This window comes from Eschrichtius robustus, chromosome 12 (assembly GCF_028021215.1).
Source record: "Eschrichtius robustus isolate mEscRob2 chromosome 12, mEscRob2.pri, whole genome shotgun sequence".
Lineage (NCBI taxonomy): Eukaryota > Metazoa > Chordata > Mammalia > Artiodactyla > Eschrichtiidae > Eschrichtius > Eschrichtius robustus.
The window spans coordinates 25,528,784-25,551,942 of record NC_090835.1 but is presented as its reverse complement, the minus strand read 5'-3'; the positions used below and the strand labels follow the sequence as shown (position 1 = coordinate 25,551,942).

Genomic DNA, 23,159 nt, shown 5'->3' with positions numbered 1-23,159 from the left:
AGGTTTTATTCAGAGGCCTCCACAGCTCTGAAAAGAACCCTTCAGTAGCTGTTAAGAGCATCCTGAAAATGTTGAGTGCCTCTGGCTTCCTTAATCCATTTCAGGCCAGAGTTGTGAAGCGTTAAGAGGCTCTCACCTCCGGGGAAAGAAGAGAGGAGGGGAAGGTCTTATGGTTGACTCTCCATGCCTTGGTGCCATGTGCATGTTTCATCATGAGTGCAGATTACTTTGCTAACTTGAAAATAACCATAAAGCAAAATGAAACAATAAGAATGTGGGCTTCGTGTGCTAGTGATACACGTCAGGCCCAACCAGGGAAATGCACACATGGGCCAGGGGTGATGGAGTCTTCTTCTCCAATATGGAGCACACAGAACTCTGCAGGTGATGGAGGCCCCAGACAGAAGGCAAATCTTGCTGTGGCTTTGGCATTTTACTAGAAGCTTTTCTAGAGGGAATTCTGGTCCAGTTCCTTGGGCATCACTCCCCTTGCAGAGCCCCTTCCCATGATCCTGGTATCTGTACAAAGTCCTGTCTCCATCCCTCTAATCTTTGCCTATAGCTTGCAGAGTTTTCAACTCATGGTACACCTGAAAATTTGCAGATGTATGGAAGGCTTTTTGTTTGTTTGTTTTTTTAATTAATTTATTAATTTATTTATTTTTGGCTGTGTTGGGTCTTCGTTTCTGTGCGAGGGCTTTCTCTAGTTGTGGCAAGCGGGGGCCACTCTTCATCGCGGTGCGCGGGCCTCTCACTATGGCGGCCTCTCTTGTTGTGGAGCACAGGCTCCAGACGCGCAGGCTCAGCAGTTGTGGCTCACGGGCCTAGTTGCTCCGCGGCATGTGGGATCCTCTCAGGCCAGGGCTCGAACCCGTGTCCCCTGCATTAGCAGGCAGACTCTCAACCACTGCGCCACCAGGGAAACCCCGCGGAAGGCTTTTTAAAAAAATTTTCTCCCTATCTCATATTTTGGGGGTTAATATTAAGGTTATAGTAGAGCCACAGGAGGAACATTACGCAAGTCTTAGAAAGAGTCCAAAACTCTCAGTGTAATAACAACACACCAAAACCAGCTAAGATGAGTGACCGAGAACCAAGCCAGAAACCATGAAGAAGAGGCCCCCAGGAGGCAGACAGGTGAATGGTCCAAGGGACAGAGGCCTGAGGAGGGAGAGAGGCCAGAAAGGAAGGCTTTCCCTTCCTGAGAGTCAGGGTGTGGCCTTGTGCAGCAGCCCAGAGAACCAGAAGTTAGGGACCCTGCCTTTCAAGGCACTAGGAGGGGTGAACTGAAGAGAAGAGAGGGCTGAGCCCTCTGGACCCACCTCCCTCCACTCTCCTTGGCATCTGAATGGGTTGGAACCTATGCATCAAACCCAAAGCCAAGGACTATTTTGAACACTCATCTGGACTTCCCATGTTCCCGGATGGGCAAGAGTAAATCTATTTCTAATGGTCCAGACCACGTCTCCCCTCCTTTCTCTGAGAACACACCACGAACAGGTAGGGCTGGTACAGAGCAGTTTCTCACCCTCAGCACCCCTGACATTGGGGCTCAGCTCTCTGTTGTGGGCCATCCTGTACACTGCAGGAGGTTTAGCAGCACCCCTGCTCTCTACCCACCAGACGCCAGTAGCAGCCTACCTCCCCCGGCTGTGACAACCAAAACTGTCTCCAGACGGTGCCTAATGTCCCACAGGAGGTGAGGAGGGGAAGGCAAATTCACTGGGGTAGAGTGAAGGATGGGGAGACATAGGTAGAAAAGGCTTTAGGAACAGTTTTAGTGCAGAAACAATTCAACACCCAACAAACACATCATCTAAATGCAAATATTCATCCCATCAAAACATGAAATTGCTGCCCTGTTGAACTCTAACGAGACGCCAGTAATAGCAAGCACCTTTGCTATGAGCCCAGATACTTTCCTTTCACATCTCTAAATTCTTTGGGGCAAATGACAACTAGTGTTGATGTTACAGGTCTTTCAGTATTTGAAAATATTATGAGGTTTGAAAATATAATCATGTGACTGTTACTACTGGTTTATGAATAATAAAAAGTGTCTAGGTAGGCATTGTATACAGGAGGAGATAAGGAAAAATAGACACTTGAGATTCCTTGGATATTATGGAAAACTATTTCATTCCTCTGGATCAGAGGTTGTTAAATGGGCAACCCACATCTGGCCCACAAAAGTGTTTGGTTCGACCCACACAATGTTTTAAATAAATAATTTGAGTCCGCATTTTAAGATTAGGAGATAGCACATAAAAGCCCAAAGTTTTGTCCTCTCTTGAAACATCAGGTTTGGTTACACTGCATGGCCTCTGTTGGAGTGGAAAAGAGCCTGTTCCCCTTACACATCATGTGCTAGTTAGTCACAGTCTCCACCATTCCCTATTGCTAAGACATTTTCATGTCATACTTAACTTTCTTCAGGCACCTACAGGAAACATATGAATTTGCAGTGTCTGTAAGAATTCCTTTCTAATCATACTATTAGGACATTAAAGGGAATCACAGAACTTAGAGTGGAGAGGAGCGTGGATACCATCTTATGCACCTCCCCCACGCTGCACCTGTAGGACTCTGGCCCAGGAAGGCTGAGGGACTTGTTTGAGGGCTCCCAGTTCTCAGGGATAGAACTGGCAGGTGGGTGTGAGTCTCCCACATTCCTGCCCTCATCACCCTGTTGCCCTCAGGCCATCGCTGACCTGAAGGCAGATCCAGAATCCCCAGGACTGTACCTCTGACCATTCTCCTGTGATCCAGACATACTCGCAGGGCTGCAAGCCACAGCTCTCGCGATCCACAGGCCGTGTGCTCACGTCACAGTGCATGCCGTGAACCTCGTCACCTTTGTCCTCACCCACACACACCACCTTGCGGTACCTGGAGCCTTTGCCACAAGTCTTGGTGCACTGTTAAAGACAGACAAAACAGGTGGTGACATGGAAAGATAATAGATGGTTTCTTATATCCTGTTACCATAATAATTTATTTTCCTTTCTATATACTCTTTAAGACTGCGAGATCTCTGAGGGTACGCGTTACTAGAGAATTCATTATTTTACCCCCATTACTTAACAGTGTAACACAGAAGAACAAAGCTGACTACATATTGGATTTATTCCTTTAGCTCTAACCCTTGTTTTCTGTTGCCTGTGCTTAGTCGTGCTGGCTCTGCACCTTTTGTAAAAGAATGTTGCCTACAGCCTGAAATATACAGGACAGTCTATTCTCAAGGCTCTGGCCTTTAAAGTATAAGTATAAAAGAAGCCTGAATTCTAACTCTGGTAAGAGGGTTGACTTTGGGACACCAGTCCACCAACTTCTCCATCTGCTGGCTTTGTGAATAAAATTGCTATTCCTTGCCCCAACACCTTGTCTCTCAACTGGCCTGTCATGCAGTGAGCAGCATGAACTTGAACTCGGTAACAACAACACTGTTCCTGTCACAGCGATCAGCATTCAATAAGTGGCTGTGTGAGTGAAGCAGTGAAAGTGTGAATGAGTGAATTTCAGGTTTGGAAAGGACCTTAAGGCCTGACTACTTCACCCATTCAAACAAACACTGAATCTCTTTAAAACTTATGGCCAAATGGTGTCAAAATACCTCTAGAGTCAGGGAAGTTATTCCCAGTCCAGGTGGCCCATTTCATCTTATAACATGGAACTAAAGCCTGTCTCTTTGCCAAATCCAGCCTCTTGTCCTACTTGTCGATTCCAAGGGAGCATACAGAACAAATCTTGTTTCTCACAAATAACCCCCTTCAGGGACTTGAGGAGAGATTTCCTGTGGCCCCTATAGCCTTTTCTTCTCCAGGGTGAACTGCTCTCACCCCTTGATCATTTGGCCAACATTCACCAAGTTCCTAAGAAGTGTCAGGCCCTGTGATGGGTCTGGATGAGCAGGAGCAGATACAAATAGCACAAGCCCTGCCCTCAGAGAGGAGCTGTATTTTAGTAGCAAAGACGGACGTTAAAGATATAGACAGCTAGGCAGCAAGATTTAGCCATTGCTATAACTTCCATTTTTCAGATGAATAAACTGGGACTTAGCCTAAAGAACTGATTCCTGGTTATCCATCTCTTTGTCAGGTGAATAGGATAGATGTTTTTTATTCCCATAAACCAAGTGGAGAAAATAGAGCAAGTGGTATGTTTCATTCTAGGATGATCTCTGTGCTGACCACCAATTTCTTATCTTTTTTGCTTTCACCAACAGAAAACCCCACTGTAGAAGTTTCACCTTAGTTATCTGTGTTGTTAAAGTTCTCCCAAAGCCTGTCCTATCTGAAGCACCTGTGTCACCCAACATTTCAAGACTCCAGATTACATAGGAAAGTCACTGTAACCAACCTGTGTCAAGGACAGCTTAGGTTTCCTTTAACCAGGGATTACAGACTCTGTTGCCCCTGGGCCTTATCCACCCACCGTGAGCTGCCATTGTTGTTCACATAATGTCTCTTAAACGTCTCCCTTCTAGTCTTTTTAGGGAGGGGCTTAGACCCCACCTCTTTTTTGTCTCTCACAAGCCTCCTTCTCTTTTATTACCCAAAGCATCCCAAAGGCATTTGAGTTTGGAATCCAGCCTGACTCAGAAATGTCTTTCCTGATATACTTCTTGCCTTTCTTTTTCTTTCTTTCTTTCCTTTTTTTTTGGTAGCAAAATACACGTAACATAAAATTCACCATTTTAACCATTTTAAAGTGTACAATTCAGGGGCGTGTTGTCACTGGTCATGCTGTGCGATCGTCATCACTATCTAGTTCCAGAACACTTCATCACCCCAAAAGGGAACCCTGTACCCATTAAGCAGTCACTCCCCATTTCCCCTTCCTCCCAGTCTGTGACGACCACCAATCTGCTTTCTGTCTCTATGGATTTGCCTGTTCTGGGTATTTCATAGAAATGGAATCATCCAGTATGTGGCCTTTTGTGTCTGGGTTCTTTCATTTAGCATAATGCTTTCAAGGTCTTGCCACCTTGGATCAGTACTTCGTTCCTTTTCATGGCTGAAGAGTCCATTGTATGAATATACCACATTTTGTTTATTCAAATGTTAATGGACATTTGGGTTGTTGCCATCTTTTGGCTATTATGAAGAGTGCTGCTATGCACATTCATATGCAAATTTGAACACCTGATTTCAATTCTTTCGGGTATATCCTTAGGAGTGGAAATGCTGGGTCATCTGGTATAACCATGTCTTTTGTGAGATGCTTTGTTCTTTCAGAAAGTAGTAGGGCTATGTATGTGGTTGTGTCCTGGTAGCTCCTTATCATTTGCAAACTTAATTCAAAACTTCTAGCTACTTGGAAGCAAATCTCTACATCTAGAGTATGGAATCATTTATAATTTTTCTGGCGCACAAATATGAATAGAAAACAGTGTGAGATGAGCACAGAGGAGCAGATCCCTTCCCACCCGTGCAGGAGGCTGGCTGAGCTCAGTGCCTAGCTCAGCTCTGACTCAGCAGTTCCGGGGGTTTCTCTTCCCCTGGAGGATGCTGGGAACCATCGTGAAAGAATAATGTTTTTGTTTCTTCATTAAAAAAAGCCAAATGAGGCCCTGAATGTTACAAAACAAAACAATGGTTAATCTGTGATGTGTGGATCTATGCAGAAGACATACTTAACTTCCCATAGAAAAAGTAATTCCTTAGAAAATCAGGACTTAGGTGACTCAGAGAAGATCATGATTATTGAGCAGCCGACCTGGACTAAACCTTCCAGTGTCCTCTTTCATTTTCACTAATCCTTAGGGCTTTAATCTGTAGCAATAAGTAACAGTTTAGAGCAGAAAGCCAGGATTGCTAAATACTTTCTGCTTGTTAGGTGTTTTTCCCTTGGTCTTAAATAATGGTTAACTACCATAAAAACTATTTTGCCAGTGGTGGCAAAGGGCGTTGGGAAGCCTTACGTTGAATATAACTTTTAGAAAAATTAAACTAAGTAAATAAGTGACTTGCCCTGTGGTTTGGAATGAGTCAATAGCAGCTTTGAAAATCACTTAGCATGGCTTTTCTCCTGGAGTTTTCAATCCTAACCAGAGCACAGGGGCTGGGTAATCAGAAAGCAAATCCAGCCCATACTATAGGATTTTATCAGCTTTCAGTAATATCACTTCTCCCACCCACCTAGGATTTATGACTCCTTCCTCTGTCCTGGAATATGATCTGGAATGTTCTGAAAAACAGCTGGAGAAGCTCAACTCAGCTTATTTTAATTTCCAAAAGATTTTTCTCCAATTTCATTACAGATTTTAGAAAAAACTATACCAAGTATGGAAGTCACACCACCAGCATCTCTGAAATTCAGCACACCTGTAATTCAGAAAGCAAATATCACAGCCCTGGGTTAACTTGGGTAACTTGCCCATTGTCCCATGGGCTACGTGTGCCTGTAAATGTGCTAAAACTAACAGGGGAAAATAACTTTTTAAATTTGAGGGTGAGGAAGATCTAAAATAAAATATTTTATTTAGCTAGGTTGGTTGGCCACAGGGTAATGAATGGTCTAAAAAGGGTCACTTAATGCAATGGGTGGAAACTGTCTTTCCTTAAAGACTGCAACCAAGTTGCTTTACATTTTTTTGGTGAGATGCACTAACCATGGAGGGAAGAAAATCGCTCTTCATATTCACCTGCTCAACCTTTAAGGTTGTTGATTTTCTCCATGGATGAAAGAATGTGTTGCGTCCTTACTAGGGCCAGGCTATCATTGTCGGATAGTGTGTGGACAACCAAGTCAAAGAACAAATGGGGAGCCTGACAGCATAGCGTTCTGGAAGTGCTACACAGAGGCTTTGGCTAAAAGGAACAGGAAGTGCAAATCAATTCATCTAACATTGCTCTAAATTATAAAAAGAAAAAGCAACCTTCAAACTACCAATGGGACTTGCAAGGGAAAAAGGCAGAAATAATACTATGGAGACATTTTGTAACTTTAAAGTCATTCACTCATTCAACCAATACAAGCACATCTCAGAGACACTGCGGGTTTGGTTCCAGACCACCGCCATAAAGGGAGTATCGCAATAAAGCGAGTCACATGAATTGCTTGGTTTTCCAAGGCATATAAAAGTTATATTTACACTATAATCTACTGACTATGCAATAGCATGTCTAAAAAAATGTACATAATTTAAAAATACTTTCTTGCTAAAAAAGCTAACCATCACCTTAGCCTTCAGCAAGTCCTAGTAGTGACATCAAAGATCACTGATCACAGGTCACCATAACAAATATAATAGAGAAAAACTGAAATATTGTGAGAATTACCAAAATGTGACACAAAGTGAGGAAATGTTGGAAAAAATGGCAGCAACAGACTTGCTCAATGCAGAGTTGCCACAAACCTTCAATTTGTAAAAAAAAAAAAAAAAAAAAAACAAAAAACAAAAACCCACAGTACCTGCAAAGTGCAATAAAGTGAAGTACAATAAAACGAGGTCTGCCTATTTGCAATGGGCCAAGTTCTGTGCTGAGCATGGGGTTACAGCCCTGACATCTTCCTACTCACCTTCTCTCTCTCTCTGATGACACCCGGGGTGGCTGTTCCTCCCAGCTGGGGGTTCATGTGTCAAGGTAGTCGGCTAACTGGTGACCCCTGGGGTTTAGCACTCAGGGCCGCCTTGTATGGCTGTTGTGAGCAGGTATGAGTTTCATAACAGAGAGTGTAATGGAGGTGGAAGCCATCAGGGTATCTGCAGCTGTGACAGCGAGAAAAGAGGAAGGACCAGGGGTGGGAATTCCCACAACGCTGAAGGCGGTGCACGGGTAGTGGTGGAAGGGGAGGAGCTGAGGTAACGTGGCACACGGGAGATGGGGGGCACTCTCCGGACGGGCTCAGCATGCGTGGCTGGAGGTGGATGTCACGGGGAGGTGGGGCAGGGAAATGATGACAGCAGTTGGGGGTCCTTAGAGCCTTCGGTTTGAGATGGGGATTTCAGAAGGTGGGCAGAGGCCAGGTCACAGAGGGCCTTGTAAATGTCTTACGCTGCTTAGGAGAAAATCCAAACTCTTGCCCTGGCTTGCAGAACACGTCATAACCTGGGTGCTCCTGCAGGTCCAACCTCACTTCAGCCTTGCTGTCCCTTTGCTGACTCTGCTCCCAACGTGCTGTGCTTTTGTCCACAAACATGCTGGGCTCTGTCCTCCCTCTCCCTTCTACCTAGAATCACCTCCTTCTGCCCTTTATCACCAGCCACCCTAGAGAAGGTGGGACTAGCCTATCATTCTCTGTCTCTACCTCAGCACCTTGTTGTTGCTGTTTTCCATCACAGCACTTTTCACAATTGGCAATTTCATATAACACATCTGTTTGCTTGTCTTCTGTCTCTTTCACTTGATAATCAATCCCACCATAGCAATTTCACATTTTCTATTGCATCCCTAATGCCTAGTGCCTGGCACTTTGCAGGTGCTCGACAAAGATTTGTTGAATAAATTAATGAGGGAATGAGTGATAAAGAGTTAATATCTGGCCCTTGTTCACACATCAAAACCCAATCACTCCCTACTGTAAACTTCATAAAATCTTTGTAACCAACTGACCTGAAGCTCATTACTAATTTTTCTGTGCTAAGAAGATGAACTTGGGAATCATTCTACAGCTGATCTCGATAAAAGTTTTTAGAATCCAAATATGTACTAGAGTGGTTCAAGTCCCTGCACTGGGTCAAAGAGCCATGGGGTGGGCAGTTCTACAAAGGCCAGAAAGATCCAAGCACAGCTTGTCCATGGCAATGTGACAATAAAGTAAAACAGCTGTTCTTACAGGGAAAACAGTTTGTTTGTTCTAAAAGACATTGTAGAGTGCTGTGATTCTAAATAGTTAAAGAAGAAAGGTCATCAATTAGCAGGCTTTGTTCTATAATGCCTTTCTTTTTCCTTCCCTCCCTCCCTCCCTCCCTCTCTCCTTCCTTCCTTCCCTCTCTCCACCCATTATTTTGTCCCTCCAGTCATTCATAAATTCATTCATTCACCAAGCGTCTTCAATGCTGTAGGTACTGTGCTAAATGCTGGGGGAAACTCTGGTGAACAAGCTTTCTGACCTCCAACAGCTGATAACCTAGACAAGAAAAACAGGCAACAACAATTCAGAGTGCTAGCTGCTGAAGCAGAATATTTTCAGGGTGATAAGAGCTGAGAGAAGGGACATCTGACTCAGTCATTTGAGGGGAGGTGTGATTTTTCAAGGGCTTCTGAAAGGATGTGACATCTTGATTCAGGCCTGAAGGATGAGCAAGAGTCACTGATGTGAGGGAAGGTGCAGGGCAGCCACTTTGTGACACAGAGGTACTAGGGAGGAAAGAGAGTATTCTGGGTAAAGGTAAAAAAAGAATATTTGCAAGAACTGGGAGATTTACTCCTTAAAACAAAGAGATGCATAACCCACATACTCACAATTCAAGTTGGATCAAAAGACCTCTGCAGCTATAAGTAAATTCATAGTCAGATTATAATACTATCAATAAGATTTTTATGACAGTAATTTTCAAAAGAATTAAAAGGTCATGTATTTTTTTAAACTCAGTCTCATGAGCATAATAATTCTAAAGTGAGTAAAACTGAGCAGTGAAAAGCTAAATAACTAGCCCAAAGTTGGTGGGTGATCTTAAAAGCCCAACATTGTGATATGCGGATAAGCTGAAGTGCTGGTCATCATCTGAATCCTCCATCAGGAGTCCACTGTACCAAAGAGAACTACCATTTGTGGAAGGCCTAAAATATACTAGGCACTGCACTGAATCCCTCACTTAATCTCACTTAATCCTCACTATGACATTCAGCAAAGTCTGCCATACAATTCCCATTTTTCAGATGAGCTAACTGGAGCCCAGAGATTTGAGGTCAATTTCCCAGAGTCACACATTGAATGGTCTTTTGTTTACAACACGCTGCTTTTAGGGCATAAACAAATGGGACATGAATGTCTGGAAAGAGCATTTTCCTGTTCTCTAATAATTTTTCTCTGAGTCTGAAAGTCCAGGCTCTATCTTATGATATCATGAATGAACACTGATGTTCCTTCCCCTGCACAGTCAACAGGCCCCTCAATGAACAAAAAAGGTCCACCGAAGTACTCCATCAAGACTCCCCACCAACCTCATGGCTTAAGGTCTGATCGTCAACCAACCAGACCAAGAATTTCATCTTCAGAAGGGGGTGGGGGTAGTCACCAGTACAGAGAATTATACTTTGATGCCAACTCTGCTGAAACAGTCTGGCCAAGCCAATAAAAATAGAAGCATGCACCTTAGGTGCATGTCGACATGGGAAGCAGTGGAATATAAAGATTCAGAGCATGTGTTCCAGACGTCAGGCTGCTGGGCTTCAAATCCCAGCCTTATTACCTAGTGATTCCATGAACCTGGGTGAATTAACCTAGCTAAGCCTCAAGCTGCCTCATCTTTAAGTGAGGATAAAAATTTAATTACGACATCAGAGAGTTATGGAAAGGTTAAATGAGGTCCTCCATATAAAAATATTCAACATAGTGCTTGGTCCATAGCTTAATAAACAATGAGATGTATTATTCTTATTATCATAGTATCAGGGCCACTGCACTGTACAACTCTAGAGGATGCCCCTCACATTGTAGCCTTAGGGAATGGTACCCCTGGGGTTGTGCAGTGTACAACCTGTGTGACTGTGTTTAACATCCCTGATGATCATGCTACTGTGGGTATGTGGAACTCATGCTTCTCAAGGTGGACACTTGGATTATTTCTCATGAAGAGGAGTGTGCCATGTGCTATGTGCCTGGTGTGAAATACATCTGGCCAACAAACAGGTGGGTTTGTAATAGTGTCCAAGGGGGAAGCAAAAGGGAAAAACGCACACTCAAAAAGCAAGCAACAGCTCTGAGTTAGTTGTAAAGAATGGCTAAGAAGAAGAAAACCTCCCATAATGGGGTGGGGTGGGAGTCTCCAGCATCCGATTCACTGGGCTCTGAGACTGCCCTGGCATCTCACTGACATCAGCTCAAGGTGTCACTAGATGAGGGGAAGAAAGTCAAGACATGTGCATGCACAAAGCGCGTATCAGGTGAAATGGTAGCAGAGTGAGTGAGTACAGAGGAGGTGAGAACCAGAATGGAGGTGAAGGCTGATTAAGGGGAGCCTGAAGGGTGCTGTACTATCAAGTGACCACCCAATGTACTGTTTAACAAGGACGCTTTTGATCATGGCAGTAGGGGCAATTAATAATTACACCAGGCCTACCCCATGCATAAACCAGGACCACTGTAGGCAAATAGGACCAGGGGCAAATATGAAGATGGTTGCCCAGCTGCTAGCAACATTCCCTAGAAGCCTTGTGGATGTGGGGACGTTTGGAGAGGACTACCAGCATGCTTTGCACATGAGGAACAACGGGTTCTAATGGGGCCTCTCCCTCCCCCGTCCAGCTGCCCTGCACCTCCCTTTGGTCAATTCAGTGTCACGTGAGGGCCTCCCACAGTCCTCCAACCTCCCTCACCACCCAGGTCCACTGGCCTCAAACTCTCCACTTCGGGTTCAGGCAGATGAGAAAGCATGTTGGCAGGAGGGCAACTATCGGATCCACTTTTCTTGCTGCTCGTCTCTGGTCAGCTTCTAAATTTAGCCACAGGTCAGGCTATCTTAGTAGGTCTTCTGTTCTTATATGGAGCTTGAGAGCAATATTTGAGGAAGGATTTAGAAAGATCGATCTGCATGGCACAGACAAAGATGTAAATTTCTAGGCACATTTCAGATGATCAGAGAAGAGGATTTCCTCAGTGCATATTTGGCAAGGTTTCTAGTCTTTGGGATTCAGAAGGAATTGTCAATGGAGCTTGCATTTTCCCCACTGGCTCTAGCATTTTTAAAAGTTGGCTAAAGCATGAGCTGTCAGCTGAGATTCATTTCTGAACACTCTCTTACTTTGTGCTCCTTGGAGCAGTCACACAGGGTTGAGTTTGGCGGACATGAAGATGGAGAGGGAGAGGGAGGGGGCAGGCAGCAGTAGGTCTGAAGCAAGAATTACAAAGAGAATCAAGTAGTAACACACAGGCAGAGAGGGACGAAGACACCTCTTCTTCCTTCTCTATCTGACTCTGTCAATCCCCAAACCACTCGATTATTTCTAATTTTCTCAGAACAACTTTGCACACTTATCATTATTCCCACTTTACAAAAGGCAAACTCACAGTTCAGAAAATAAAGCATCCTTGTTCTAAGTCACACAGCTGAAATGTGGCAGTGCTGGTATATGAACCACGTCTGTAAAACTTTACAGCCTCTGGGGGTTCCCAATAACTTGTGTGGCTCAAGTACAATTAATTTGAAATGTAACTGCTTTAGCTATTCCTCCCTGCCACAGTCCGGTGGAAGTAAAAACAAAAAAAAAAACCCCAAACTTTAGAAGGAAAATGAGCAAAAAAAAAAAATTGAGTAGACAGAGAGGGTGAGAGTCCTAAAGAAAAGAGATAACTTTTTTCTCTTTTTGTGAGTGTGTACGTGTATGCTTCTTTGTGTGATTTTGTCTGTATAGCTTTGCTTTTACCATTTGGCCTAGGTTTCTGTCTGTTTTTTTTGGTATACTTTTTAGCGCTTGTTACAACTGGTGGATTTGTTTTTTGGTTTGGTTGCCCTTTCCCTCCTTTCTTCCTTCCTTCCTTCTTCCTTCCTTTCCTTTCTTTCTTTTTCCTCCTTTTTATTACTTTAAAATATTTTTATTTTTAATATTTTTTATTTTAGTAACTTTAATTAATTAATTAATTAATTTATTTATTTATTTCTCCCTTTTCTTCTGAGCCATGTGGCTGACAGGGTCTTCATGCTCCGGCCAGGTGTCAGGCCTGTGCCTCTGAGGTGGGAGAGCCAAGTTCAGGACATTGCTCCACTAGAGACCTCCTGGCTCCACGTAATATCAAACGGCGAAAGCTCTCCCAGAGATCTCCATCTCAATGCTAAGACCCAGCTCCACTCAACAACCAGCAAGCTACAGTGATGGACACCCTATGCCAAACAACTAGCAAGACAGGAACACAACCCGACCCATTAGCAGAGAGGCTGCCTAAAATAATAATAAGGTCACAGACACCCCAAAACACACCACCAGACGTGGACCTGCCCACCAGAAAGACAAGATCCAGCCTCATCCACCAGAACACAGGCACCAGTCCCTCCACCAGGAAGCCTACACAACCCAATGAACCAACCTTACCCACTGGGGGCAGACACCAAAAACAACGGGAACTACGAACCTGCAGCCTGCAAAAAGGAGACCCCAAACACAGTAAGTTAAGCAAAATGAGAAAACAGAGAAACACACAGCAGATGAAGGAGCAAGATAAAAACCCACCAGACCAAACAATGAAGAGGAAATAGGCAGTCTACCTGAAAAAGAATTCAGAGTAATGACAGTAAAGATGATCCAAAATCTTGGAAATAGAATGGAGAAAATACAAGAAACGTTTAACAATGAACTAGAAGAACTAAAGAGCAAACAAACAATGATGAACAACACAATAAATGAAATTAAAAATTCTCTAGAAGGAATCAATAGCAGAATAACTGAGGCAGATAAGTGACCTGGAAGATAAAATAGTGGAAATAACTACCGCAGAGCAGAATAAAGAAAAAAGAACGAAAAGAATTGAGGACAGTCTCAGAGACCTCTGGGACAACATTAAACACACCAACATTCGAAATATAGGGGTCCCAGAAGAAGAAGAGAAAAAGAAAGGGACTGAGAAAATATTTGAAGAGATTATAGTTGAAAACTTCCCTAATATGGGAAAGGAAATAGTCAATCAAGTCCAGGAAGCACAGAGAGTCCCATACAGGATAAATCCAAGGAGAAACACGCCGAGACACATATTAATCAAACGATCAAAAATTAAATACAAAGAAAAAATATTAAAAGCAGCTAGGGAAAAACAACAAATAACATACAAGGGAATCCCCATAAGGTTAACAGTTTATCTTTCAGCAGAAACTCTGTAAGCCAGAAGGGAGTGGCAGGACATATTTAAAGGGATGAAAGGGAAGAACCTACAACCAAGATTACTCTACCCAGCAAGGATCTCATTCAGATTCGACGGAGAAATTAAAACCTTTACAGACAAGCAAAAGCTAAGAGAATTCAGCACCACCAAAGCAGCTTTACAACAAATGCTAAAAGAACTTTTCTAGACAGGAAGCACAAGAGAAGGAAAAGACCTAAAATAACAAACTCAAAACAATTAAGAAAATGGTAATAGGAACATACATATCGATAAGTACCTTAAATGAAAATGGATTAAACGCTCCCACTAAAAGACAAAGACTGGCTAAATGGATACAAAAACAAGACCCGTATATATGCTGTCTACAAGAGACCCACTTCAGACCTAGGGACACATATAGACTGAAAGTGAGGGGATGGAAAAAGATATTCCATGCAAGTGGAAATCACAAGAAAGCTGGAGTAGCAATTCTCATATCAGACAAAATAGACTTTAAAATAAAGACTATTAGAAGAGACACAGGACACTATATAATGATCAAGGGATTGATCCAAGAAGAAGATATAACAATTGTAAACATTTATGGACCCAACATAGGAGCACCTCAATACATAAGGCAAAGGCTAACAGCCATAAGGGGAAACCGACAGTAACACAATCACAGGAGGGACGTTAACACCCCACTTTCACCAATGGACAGATCATCCAAAATGAAAATAAATAAGGAAACACAAGCTTTAAATGATACATTAAACAAGAGGCACTTAATTGATATTTATAGGACATTCCATCCAAAAACAACAGAATACACTTTTTTCTCAAGTGCTAATGGAAAATTCTCCAGGATAGATCATATCTTAAGAAAATTGAAATTGTATCAAGTATCTTTTCCTACCACAACGCTATGAGACTAGATATCAATTACAGGAAAAAACCTGTAAAAAATATAAACACATGGAGGCTACACAATACACTACTTAATAACCAAGAGATCACTGAAAAAATCAAAGAGGAAATCAAAAAATACCTAGAAACAAATGACAGTGAAATCACAACGACCTAAAACCTATGGGATGCACCAAAGGCAGTTCTAAGAGGGAAGCTTATAGCAACACAATCCTACCTCAGGAAACAAGAAACATCTCAAATAAACAACCTAACCTTACACCTAAAGCAATTAGAGAAAGAAGAACAAAAACACCCCAAAGTTAGCAGAAGGAAAGAAATCATAAATATCAGATCAGAAATAAATGAAAAAGAAATGAAGGAAACAATAGCAAAGATCAATAAAACTAAAAGCTGGTTCTTTGAGAAGGTAAACAAAATTGATAAACCATTAGCCAGACTCACCAAGAAAAAACGGGAGAAGACTCAAATCAATAGAATTAGAAATGAAAAAGGAGAAGTAACAACTGACACTGCAGAAATACAAAGGATCATGAGAGGTTACCACAAGCAACTATATGCCAATAAAATGCACAACCTGGAAGAAGTGGACAAATTCTTAGAAAAGCACAACCTTCTGAGACTGAACCAGGAAGAAATAGAAAATATAAACAGACCAAACAGAAGCACTGAAATTGAGACTGTGATTAAAAATCTTCCAACAAACAAAAGCCCAGGACCAGATGGCTTCACAGGCGAATTCTATCAAACATTTAGAGAAGAGCTAATACCTATCCTTCTCAAACTCTTCCAAAACATAGCAGAGGAAGGAACACTCCCAAACTCATTCTACGAGGCCACCATCACCCTGATTCCAAAACCAGACAAAGATGTCACAAAGAAAGAACACTACAGGCCAATATCACTGATGAACACAGATGCAAAAATCCTCAACAAAATTCTAGCAAACAGAATCCAACAGCACATTAAAAGGATCATACACCATGATCAAGTGGGGTTTACCCCAGGAATGCAAGGCTTCTTCAGTATATGCAAATCAATCAATGTGATAAACAATATTAACAAACTGAGGGAGAAAAACCATATGATCATCTCAATAGATGCAGAAAAAGCTTTCGACAAAATTCAACACCCATTTATGATAAAAACCCTCCAGAAAGTAGGCATAGAGGAAACTTACCTCAACATAATAAAGGCCATATATGACAAACCCACAGCCAACATCGTTCTCAATGGTGAAAAACTGAAACCACTTCCTCTAAGATCAGGAACAAGACAAGGTTGTCCACTCTCACCACTATTATTCGTCACAGTTTTGGAAGTCCTAGTCATGGCAATCAGAGAAGAAAAAGAAATAAAAGGAATCCAAATTGGAAAAGAAGAAGTAAAGCTGTCAATGTTTGCAGATGACATGATACTATACATAGAGAATCCTAAAGATGCTACCAGAACACTACTAGAGCTAATCAATGAATTTGGTAAAGTGGCAGGATATAAAATTAATGCACAGAAATCTCTTGCATTCCTATATACTAATGATGAAAGATCTGAAAGAGAAATTAAGGAAACTCTCCCATTTACCACTGCACCAAAAAGAATAAAATACCTAGGAATAAATCTACCTAAGGAGACAAAAGACCTGTATGCAGAAAACTATAAGACACTGATGAAAGAAATTAAAGATGATACAAAGAAATGGAGAGATATATGATGTTTTGGGATTGGAAGAATCAACATTGTGAAAATGACTATACTTCCCAAAGCAATCTACAGATTCAATGTAATCCCTATCAAACTACCAATGGCATTTTTCACAGAACTAGAACCAAAAATATCACAATTTGTATCGAAACACAAAAGACCCCGAATAGCCAAAGCAATCTTGAGAAAGAAAAACGGAGCTGGAGGAATCAGGCTCCCTGACTTCAGACTATACTACAAAGCTACAGTAATCAAGACAGTATGGTACTGGCACAAAACCAGAAATATAGATCAATGGAACAGGACAGAAAGCCCAGAGATAAATCCACGCACATATGGTCACCTTATTTTTGATAAAGGAGGCAAGGATATACAATGGAGAAAAGACAACCTCTTCAATGTGGTGCTGGGAGAAGTGGACAGCTACATGTGAAAGAATGAAATTAGAACACTCACTAACACCATACACAAAACTAAACTCAAAATGGATTAAAGACCTAAATGTAAGGCCAGACACTACAAAACTCTTAGAGGAAAACATAGGCAGAACACTCTATGACATAAATCACAGCAAGATCCTTTTTGACCCACCTCCTAGAGAAATGGAAATGAAAACAAAAATAAACAAATGGGACCTAATGAAACTTAAAAGCTTTTGCACAGCAAAGGAAACCATAAACAAGACGAAAAGACACCCCTCAGAATGGGAGAAAACATTTGCAAATGAAGCAACTGACAAAGGATTAATGTCCAAAATTTACAAGCAGCTCATACAGTTCAATATCAAAAAAACAAACAACCAATCCAAAAATGGGCAGAAGACCTAAATAGACATTTCTCCAAAGAAGATATATGGATGGCCAACAAACACATGAGAGAATGTTCAACATCATTAATCATTAGAGAAATGCAAATCAAAACCACAATGAGGTATCACCTCACACCAGTCAGAATGGCCATCATCAAAAAATCTACAAACAATAAATGCTGGAGAGGGTGTAGAGAAAAGGGAACCCTCTTGCACTGTTGGTGGGAATGTAAATTGATACAGCCACTATGGAGAACAGTATGGAGGTTCCTCAAAAAACTAAAAATAGAAGTACCATACGACCCAGCAATACCTCTACTGGGCATATACCCTGAGAAAACCATAATTCAAAAAGAGTCATGTACCACAATGTTCATTGCAGCTCTAGTTACAATAGCCAGGACAAGGAAGCAACCTACGTGTCCATCGACAGATGAATGGGTAAAGAAGATGTGGCACATATATACAATGGAATATTACTCAGCCATAAAAAGAAATGAAATGGAGGTATTTGTAATGAGGTGGATGGAGTTAGAGTCTGTCATACAGAGTGAAGTAAGTCAGAAAGAGAAAAACAAATACAGTATGCTAACACATATATACGGAATCTAAGGAAAAAAAAAAAAAAAAGCCATGAAGAACCTAGTGGCAAGACGGGAATAAAGACGCAGACCTACTAGAGAATGGACTTGAGGATATGGGGAGGGGGTGGGGTGAGATGTGACAGGGTAAGAGAGTGTCATGGACATATATACACTACCAAATGTAAAATAGATAGCTAGTGGGAAGCAGCCGCATAGCACAGGGAGATCAGCTCGGTGCTCTGTGACCACCTAGAGGAGTGGGATAAGGGAGGATGGGAGGGAGACACAAGAGGGAGGAGATATAGGGATACATGTATATGTATTACTGATTCACTTTCTCATAAAGCAGAAACTAACACACCATTGTAAAGCAATTATACTCCAATAAAGATGTTAAAAAAAAAAGAAAAAAAAATTGCATTCTCTTTCATGTATAGCTTTAACCTATTTAATTAGAGTCCTAATTTACTTTTTTTAAGGGGGGGAAAAACACACACACACACACACACACACACACACACACACACGCAAAAGGTCCATACTACCCAAAGCACCACGTGCAAAAGAATGAAACTGGACCCCAATCCTACACCATACCCCAAATTAACTCAAAATGGATTAAAGACTTGAACGTAAGACCTGAAACCATAAATGTCCTATACATAGGGGCAAGCTCCTCGACATCAGTCTTGGCAATGACTTTTTGGATCTGACATCAATACCAAAGGCAGCAAAAGCAAAAATAAACAAGTCGGACTACATCAAACTAAAACTGGGCAAAGGACCTGAATAGCCATTTCTCAAAAAAAAAAAAAAAACATACAAATGGCCAACAGATATATGAAAATGTGCTCAACATCACTAATCATCAGGGGAATGTAAATCAAAACCACAGTGAGATATCACCTCACACCTGCTGGAATGACTATTACCAAAAAGACAAGAAATAACAAATGTTAGCAAGGATGTGAAGAAAAGGGAACTCTTATGTACTGTTGGTGGGGATATAAGTTGGTGCAGCCACTCTGGAAAACACTCTGAAGGCTCCTCCAAAAACTTAAAAATAGAACTACCATACGATCTATCAATTCCACTTCTGGGTATTTACCTGAAGGAAGTAAAATCACTAACTCGAAAAGATATACTCACCCCCATGTTCACACAGCATTATTTACAATAGCCAGATACGGAAACATCCTAAGTGTCCAATGATGGATGAATGGATAAAGAAAATGTGATAGGAAGAAAATATATATATGAATATAATTCAGCCATAAAAAGAAGGAAATCCTGCCATCTGTGACAACACGGATGAACCCTGAGGGCATTATGCTAAGTGACATAAATAGACAAATACTGTACGGTCTCATTTATATGTGGAATCATCTGAAAACAAAACAAAACAAAACAAACTTAGAACAGATTGCTGGCTGCCAGAGGTGGGGGGGAGGGCACAGAGTAGGTGAGCAGGTAAAGGTGGTCAAAAGGTACAAACTTCCAGTAGTAAGAGACATAAATCCTAGGGATATAATGTACAGCATGGTGACTACAGTTAACAATATTGTACATTAAACTTGGAAGTTGCGAAGAGAGTAGATCTTAAAAGTTCTCAGCACAAGAAAAAAAAATTGTAACCCTGTGAGGTGATCGAAGGTAACTGTGACATAGTTGTTAATACTAGGTACACTTACTGTAGTGATCATTTTGTAATATATACATATATCAAATCACCAGGTTTTCACTTAAAGTTAATACAACATTACATGTCAATTATACCTCCATAAAAACAGGGGGAAAAGTGGCAATGCCGTTAGCATTTGCGGAAAAAAAAAGGAAAAAGAAAGCAGCTGCAGTATCTCATGATGGTTTAAGAGAATTAACTTAGGATCACGCCTTGCTTCTTCCACTTGCTAGGTGTGTAACATTTGGACAAATGACATTGGCCCTCCAAACCTCAGTTTCCTTGACTGCAAAATGGGATAATAATAATAGCCACTTTGTCTTTTTAAACCACTTAGTGGTTAAAAAGATTAAGTGAGGTGATGAACGTAAAGCACTTAGCACAGTGCCAGGCACTGTCTCGCCTGTCCTGAAAACCATTCCTGGTGGGAAATTCCTGTCTTACTATGCCTATCTCTGAACCTTTTACAGCTTGTATTTTCTGTTTCATTCCAATGTCAGTAGATACGGTTTTGCTTTTAAATATCCTTTCCGCCCTTTTCTACAAATCAATCTTCTGTACTGGAAACAGAGGTTCCCTCCTACTAATGTCCTATCCTTGCAGGCCAGGCCATCCCCCAGGGACACTTAGTGTTTTCTTTAACTAGACATTAACCTGGGGTGGGAGAAAAACAAGTCTATTTCTGCATCAATGGAGCAGTTCTTCAGATGCCCTCAGTTTTTCAAATGCTGCAGATCCTTCGCTAATTAATCAGGGTTTCAAATGAGTGCCTGTCTTCCAGCTGATTGCCAAAGCTGTGGAAGGAGGAAAAAACCCAGAGTAGGTCCTACCTAGAGTCTGCCCCTAGTGGCTGTCTGAACTCATCCAGAATGACCACGTCTGAATATACATATTTAAAATATTTCTTCCATCTCCCCCTCCTTCTGGGAAAGTTATCTTTATGCATTTGGCCCAAGGCCTGTTCAACTTTTTCTGGAGGCAGCCAGATTTGGAACACTCAAGAACACAGACGTCGGAACGGCAGAAAAAGGAGGAGCTCTCCCACCATTGTTGGAGTGAACTGTTGGCCGTCTGACAGCAAACCTTTTGGGAAAGAGCCAGCCTTGTCACCATGCTGGAGGGCTTCACGGGGGAACGGATGTGATGATGGCAAAGGGGTTGAGCGAACACTGGCAGGTGCCCACTTCCTGGCTCTACTTACTTCATGCCATTCGTCTGCCCTCCAAGCGTAGAGTGGACACGGCGGGGCTTGGCAGGCGCGCTCTGACTCCGGTCTAGTGTATGGGTTGCACTCGGTCTCTCCGGCTATTTTGTGTGTTCCCAGCTGACAGCCCACATTTCTCCGCCGCACGCCTTGGCCACAGGACACAGAGCACTAAAAGGACAAGAGTGCGTAAGTGGGAGCTTCGGGTCATTTGGGGGAGGGCGTGATCATCGGGGTGGAGAGGGTCACAGAGCTGGGGACCTCATTCCTAATCCAATGACCCTCACAGCTATCACAAGGCTTTCTAATTTCCAGTGAAAGGGACCCAAGAGAATGTCTTAAATCTGCAAACTCGCTGCCTATCAAAGCTGGTTGAGTGAGGAAGAGACTCAAGTTAGGGGGAAATCTTTCAGGCTAACAAAACTCTTGGACAATGGAATAGGCTGGGAGAGATCATTCTGAGACATTCAGTACAACCTAGAAGTAGTACTGCCATGTGAAATGAAAATCCCAAATGAGTTCTATCCTGGAAGGTTGAAGGGTCTTGAAAATTGGAGATACAGTTCTGTACAAGAGAATTTCTTGGCAGATGGAAAATGTAACTCAAGGAGAGTAAATCACTGAAGTTTTTAGGGCCTTATAAATAGAATTATTTTCTTCAGTCTCTTCTTCTTCTTGCTCCTATTCCTGGAGATAGGGAAATTTTTTTCTTTTTAAACTATGGAATTCGTTAAAGTATTTATATCTATTTACAACCTCGGATGAATATACAAAAAATAAAAGCTGACAAAAAAAAAAAAATTTCCTCAGGTGTTGTGTTTTCAGTCCGTGAAAAATACTGTTAATCAGGCTGAAACATTTTGTTGACCAAGCTGCACAACACCCTATTAATCTGTAATTAACTTTCCTCTAAATTAATTTTTTTAATGGTTTTCTCATTGCTGGGTTTCATAATCTCACTTACCAGCAGGCCAAGAATTACTGTCTTTATTAAGCTTTTGACATTCAGAAACTAAAGGCAACATCTGACTGGAAAGAACAGCCTATTATTTCACTGAGCTATTAAAAATTATTTCCAAGTTTTTGTGATAGCTCAGCTGCCATTCATTTGTCTAATTGAGAAAACAAGCTTAACATACACTACAGCCATATTCCTGAGAGGACGTCTTCGTAAAGAATAGAATCACGCTTTTCAATTAGACAAAAATTCTTGTCCAATTAACCTGCAGCAGGAGTCATTGTACTCTGCAGCTAATGGGAATTTACTAACAAGAAGCACACCCTAATGAATTCTGCTGCATAATAATATTATTTCCGTTTCAGATTCTAAGAAAATAGGTGGTGGTGTTTAGAAGGCATCTTGGGAAATAATATCATTTCAGATGAGTCTATGCCAGGCAGGAGCTTAAATGTTCACATCAAAGCTAGCTGAAGAGAAGGAAATATTTTGGAGCAACATAGCTACTATTGTTTGGGTTTAATTGTATTAATTGGATTGAATGAGTTTGTGACCCACAAGGAACCAGACTTTTAACGTCATTGTGTTCTTGGTGGAATGAGAGGGTGCCTGACTGCCTTGTGTACAGAGGATGGCCATTTAATACTTATGGGAGCTACATGTATATTTCCCATTGATTACACAGGAAATGAATGAACTGCAACATCGGAGAGTTAGCACATGAATGACAGAAATCATCAGCAACCACTGACAACAAACAACAACCAAAATACCCTTTGGCTATTTGAATTTGGGGTCTTAAAAAAATAAAACAGTACACTTCCGGAATAATGTATCCAAATGGAAACACAAGGAAAAATTAAGTAAACAATTAAGTAAACAAATTTGAGTTTGGCATAGAGCTAATACATATTCAAAATCTCGTAACGCTTTAGTAAGGTAAAGAAAAAGGAAAAAACGTTAAAGGCTTTCAGGGTGTACACTATTCAGGCTCTAAGTAAACGAAACTTCTTTTTGATGCTATTGTTTGTTACTGAGTAAATTATTACCTACGATTCAGCAAAGGCAAGGTGTTAAGAGCCATAAGCAACCAATATTTTAAAAATCATTTCTACAATGTTCGATATTTTTTCAAAAGATAAAGGAAGTTTCAGTGATACAATATGTCACTGTGGCTTCCGATTTTCATAGTGTCAAAGCTAGCCTTGAATTAACACATTCAAAAGTTTCGACAGGACTTGTATGCACAGTAAGGTGTAAGCCCTGCCTCTGTGAATACTGCATCCATGGTAATCTTTGTTCAAAATGAAGTATACTGCATCAGAGTTAGTTCTCTG

General features: G+C 41.5%; 1 protein-coding gene and 1 long non-coding RNA gene across 5 annotated transcripts in view; one reads left to right on the top strand and one right to left on the bottom strand.

The window, feature by feature from the left end:
* Positions 1-23,159, bottom strand: part of ADAMTS9 (ADAM metallopeptidase with thrombospondin type 1 motif 9) — a 169,212-nt gene that overhangs the window by 25,466 nt on the left and 120,587 nt on the right. For both annotated transcript variants that reach the window (XM_068557319.1, XM_068557320.1), the window contains 2 exons: positions 20,862-21,035; positions 2,745-2,918 (listed from right to left, as the gene is read on the bottom strand). In XM_068557319.1, coding sequence (XP_068413420.1) covers positions 2,745-2,918; positions 20,862-21,035 — 348 coding nt within the window. The remainder of the gene's footprint in view (positions 1-2,744; positions 2,919-20,861; positions 21,036-23,159) is intronic.
* The window catches only part of LOC137773017 (uncharacterized), a 39,315-nt gene continuing 37,024 nt past the window's right edge, over positions 20,869-23,159 (top strand). For 2 of the 3 annotated variants that reach the window (XR_011075621.1, XR_011075620.1), the window contains exon 1: positions 20,869-21,049. This is a non-coding gene — a long non-coding RNA (uncharacterized lncRNA). Of the gene's footprint in view, positions 21,054-23,159 lie in introns of all 3 variants that reach the window. The other variant, XR_011075622.1, reaches the window with a different exon arrangement.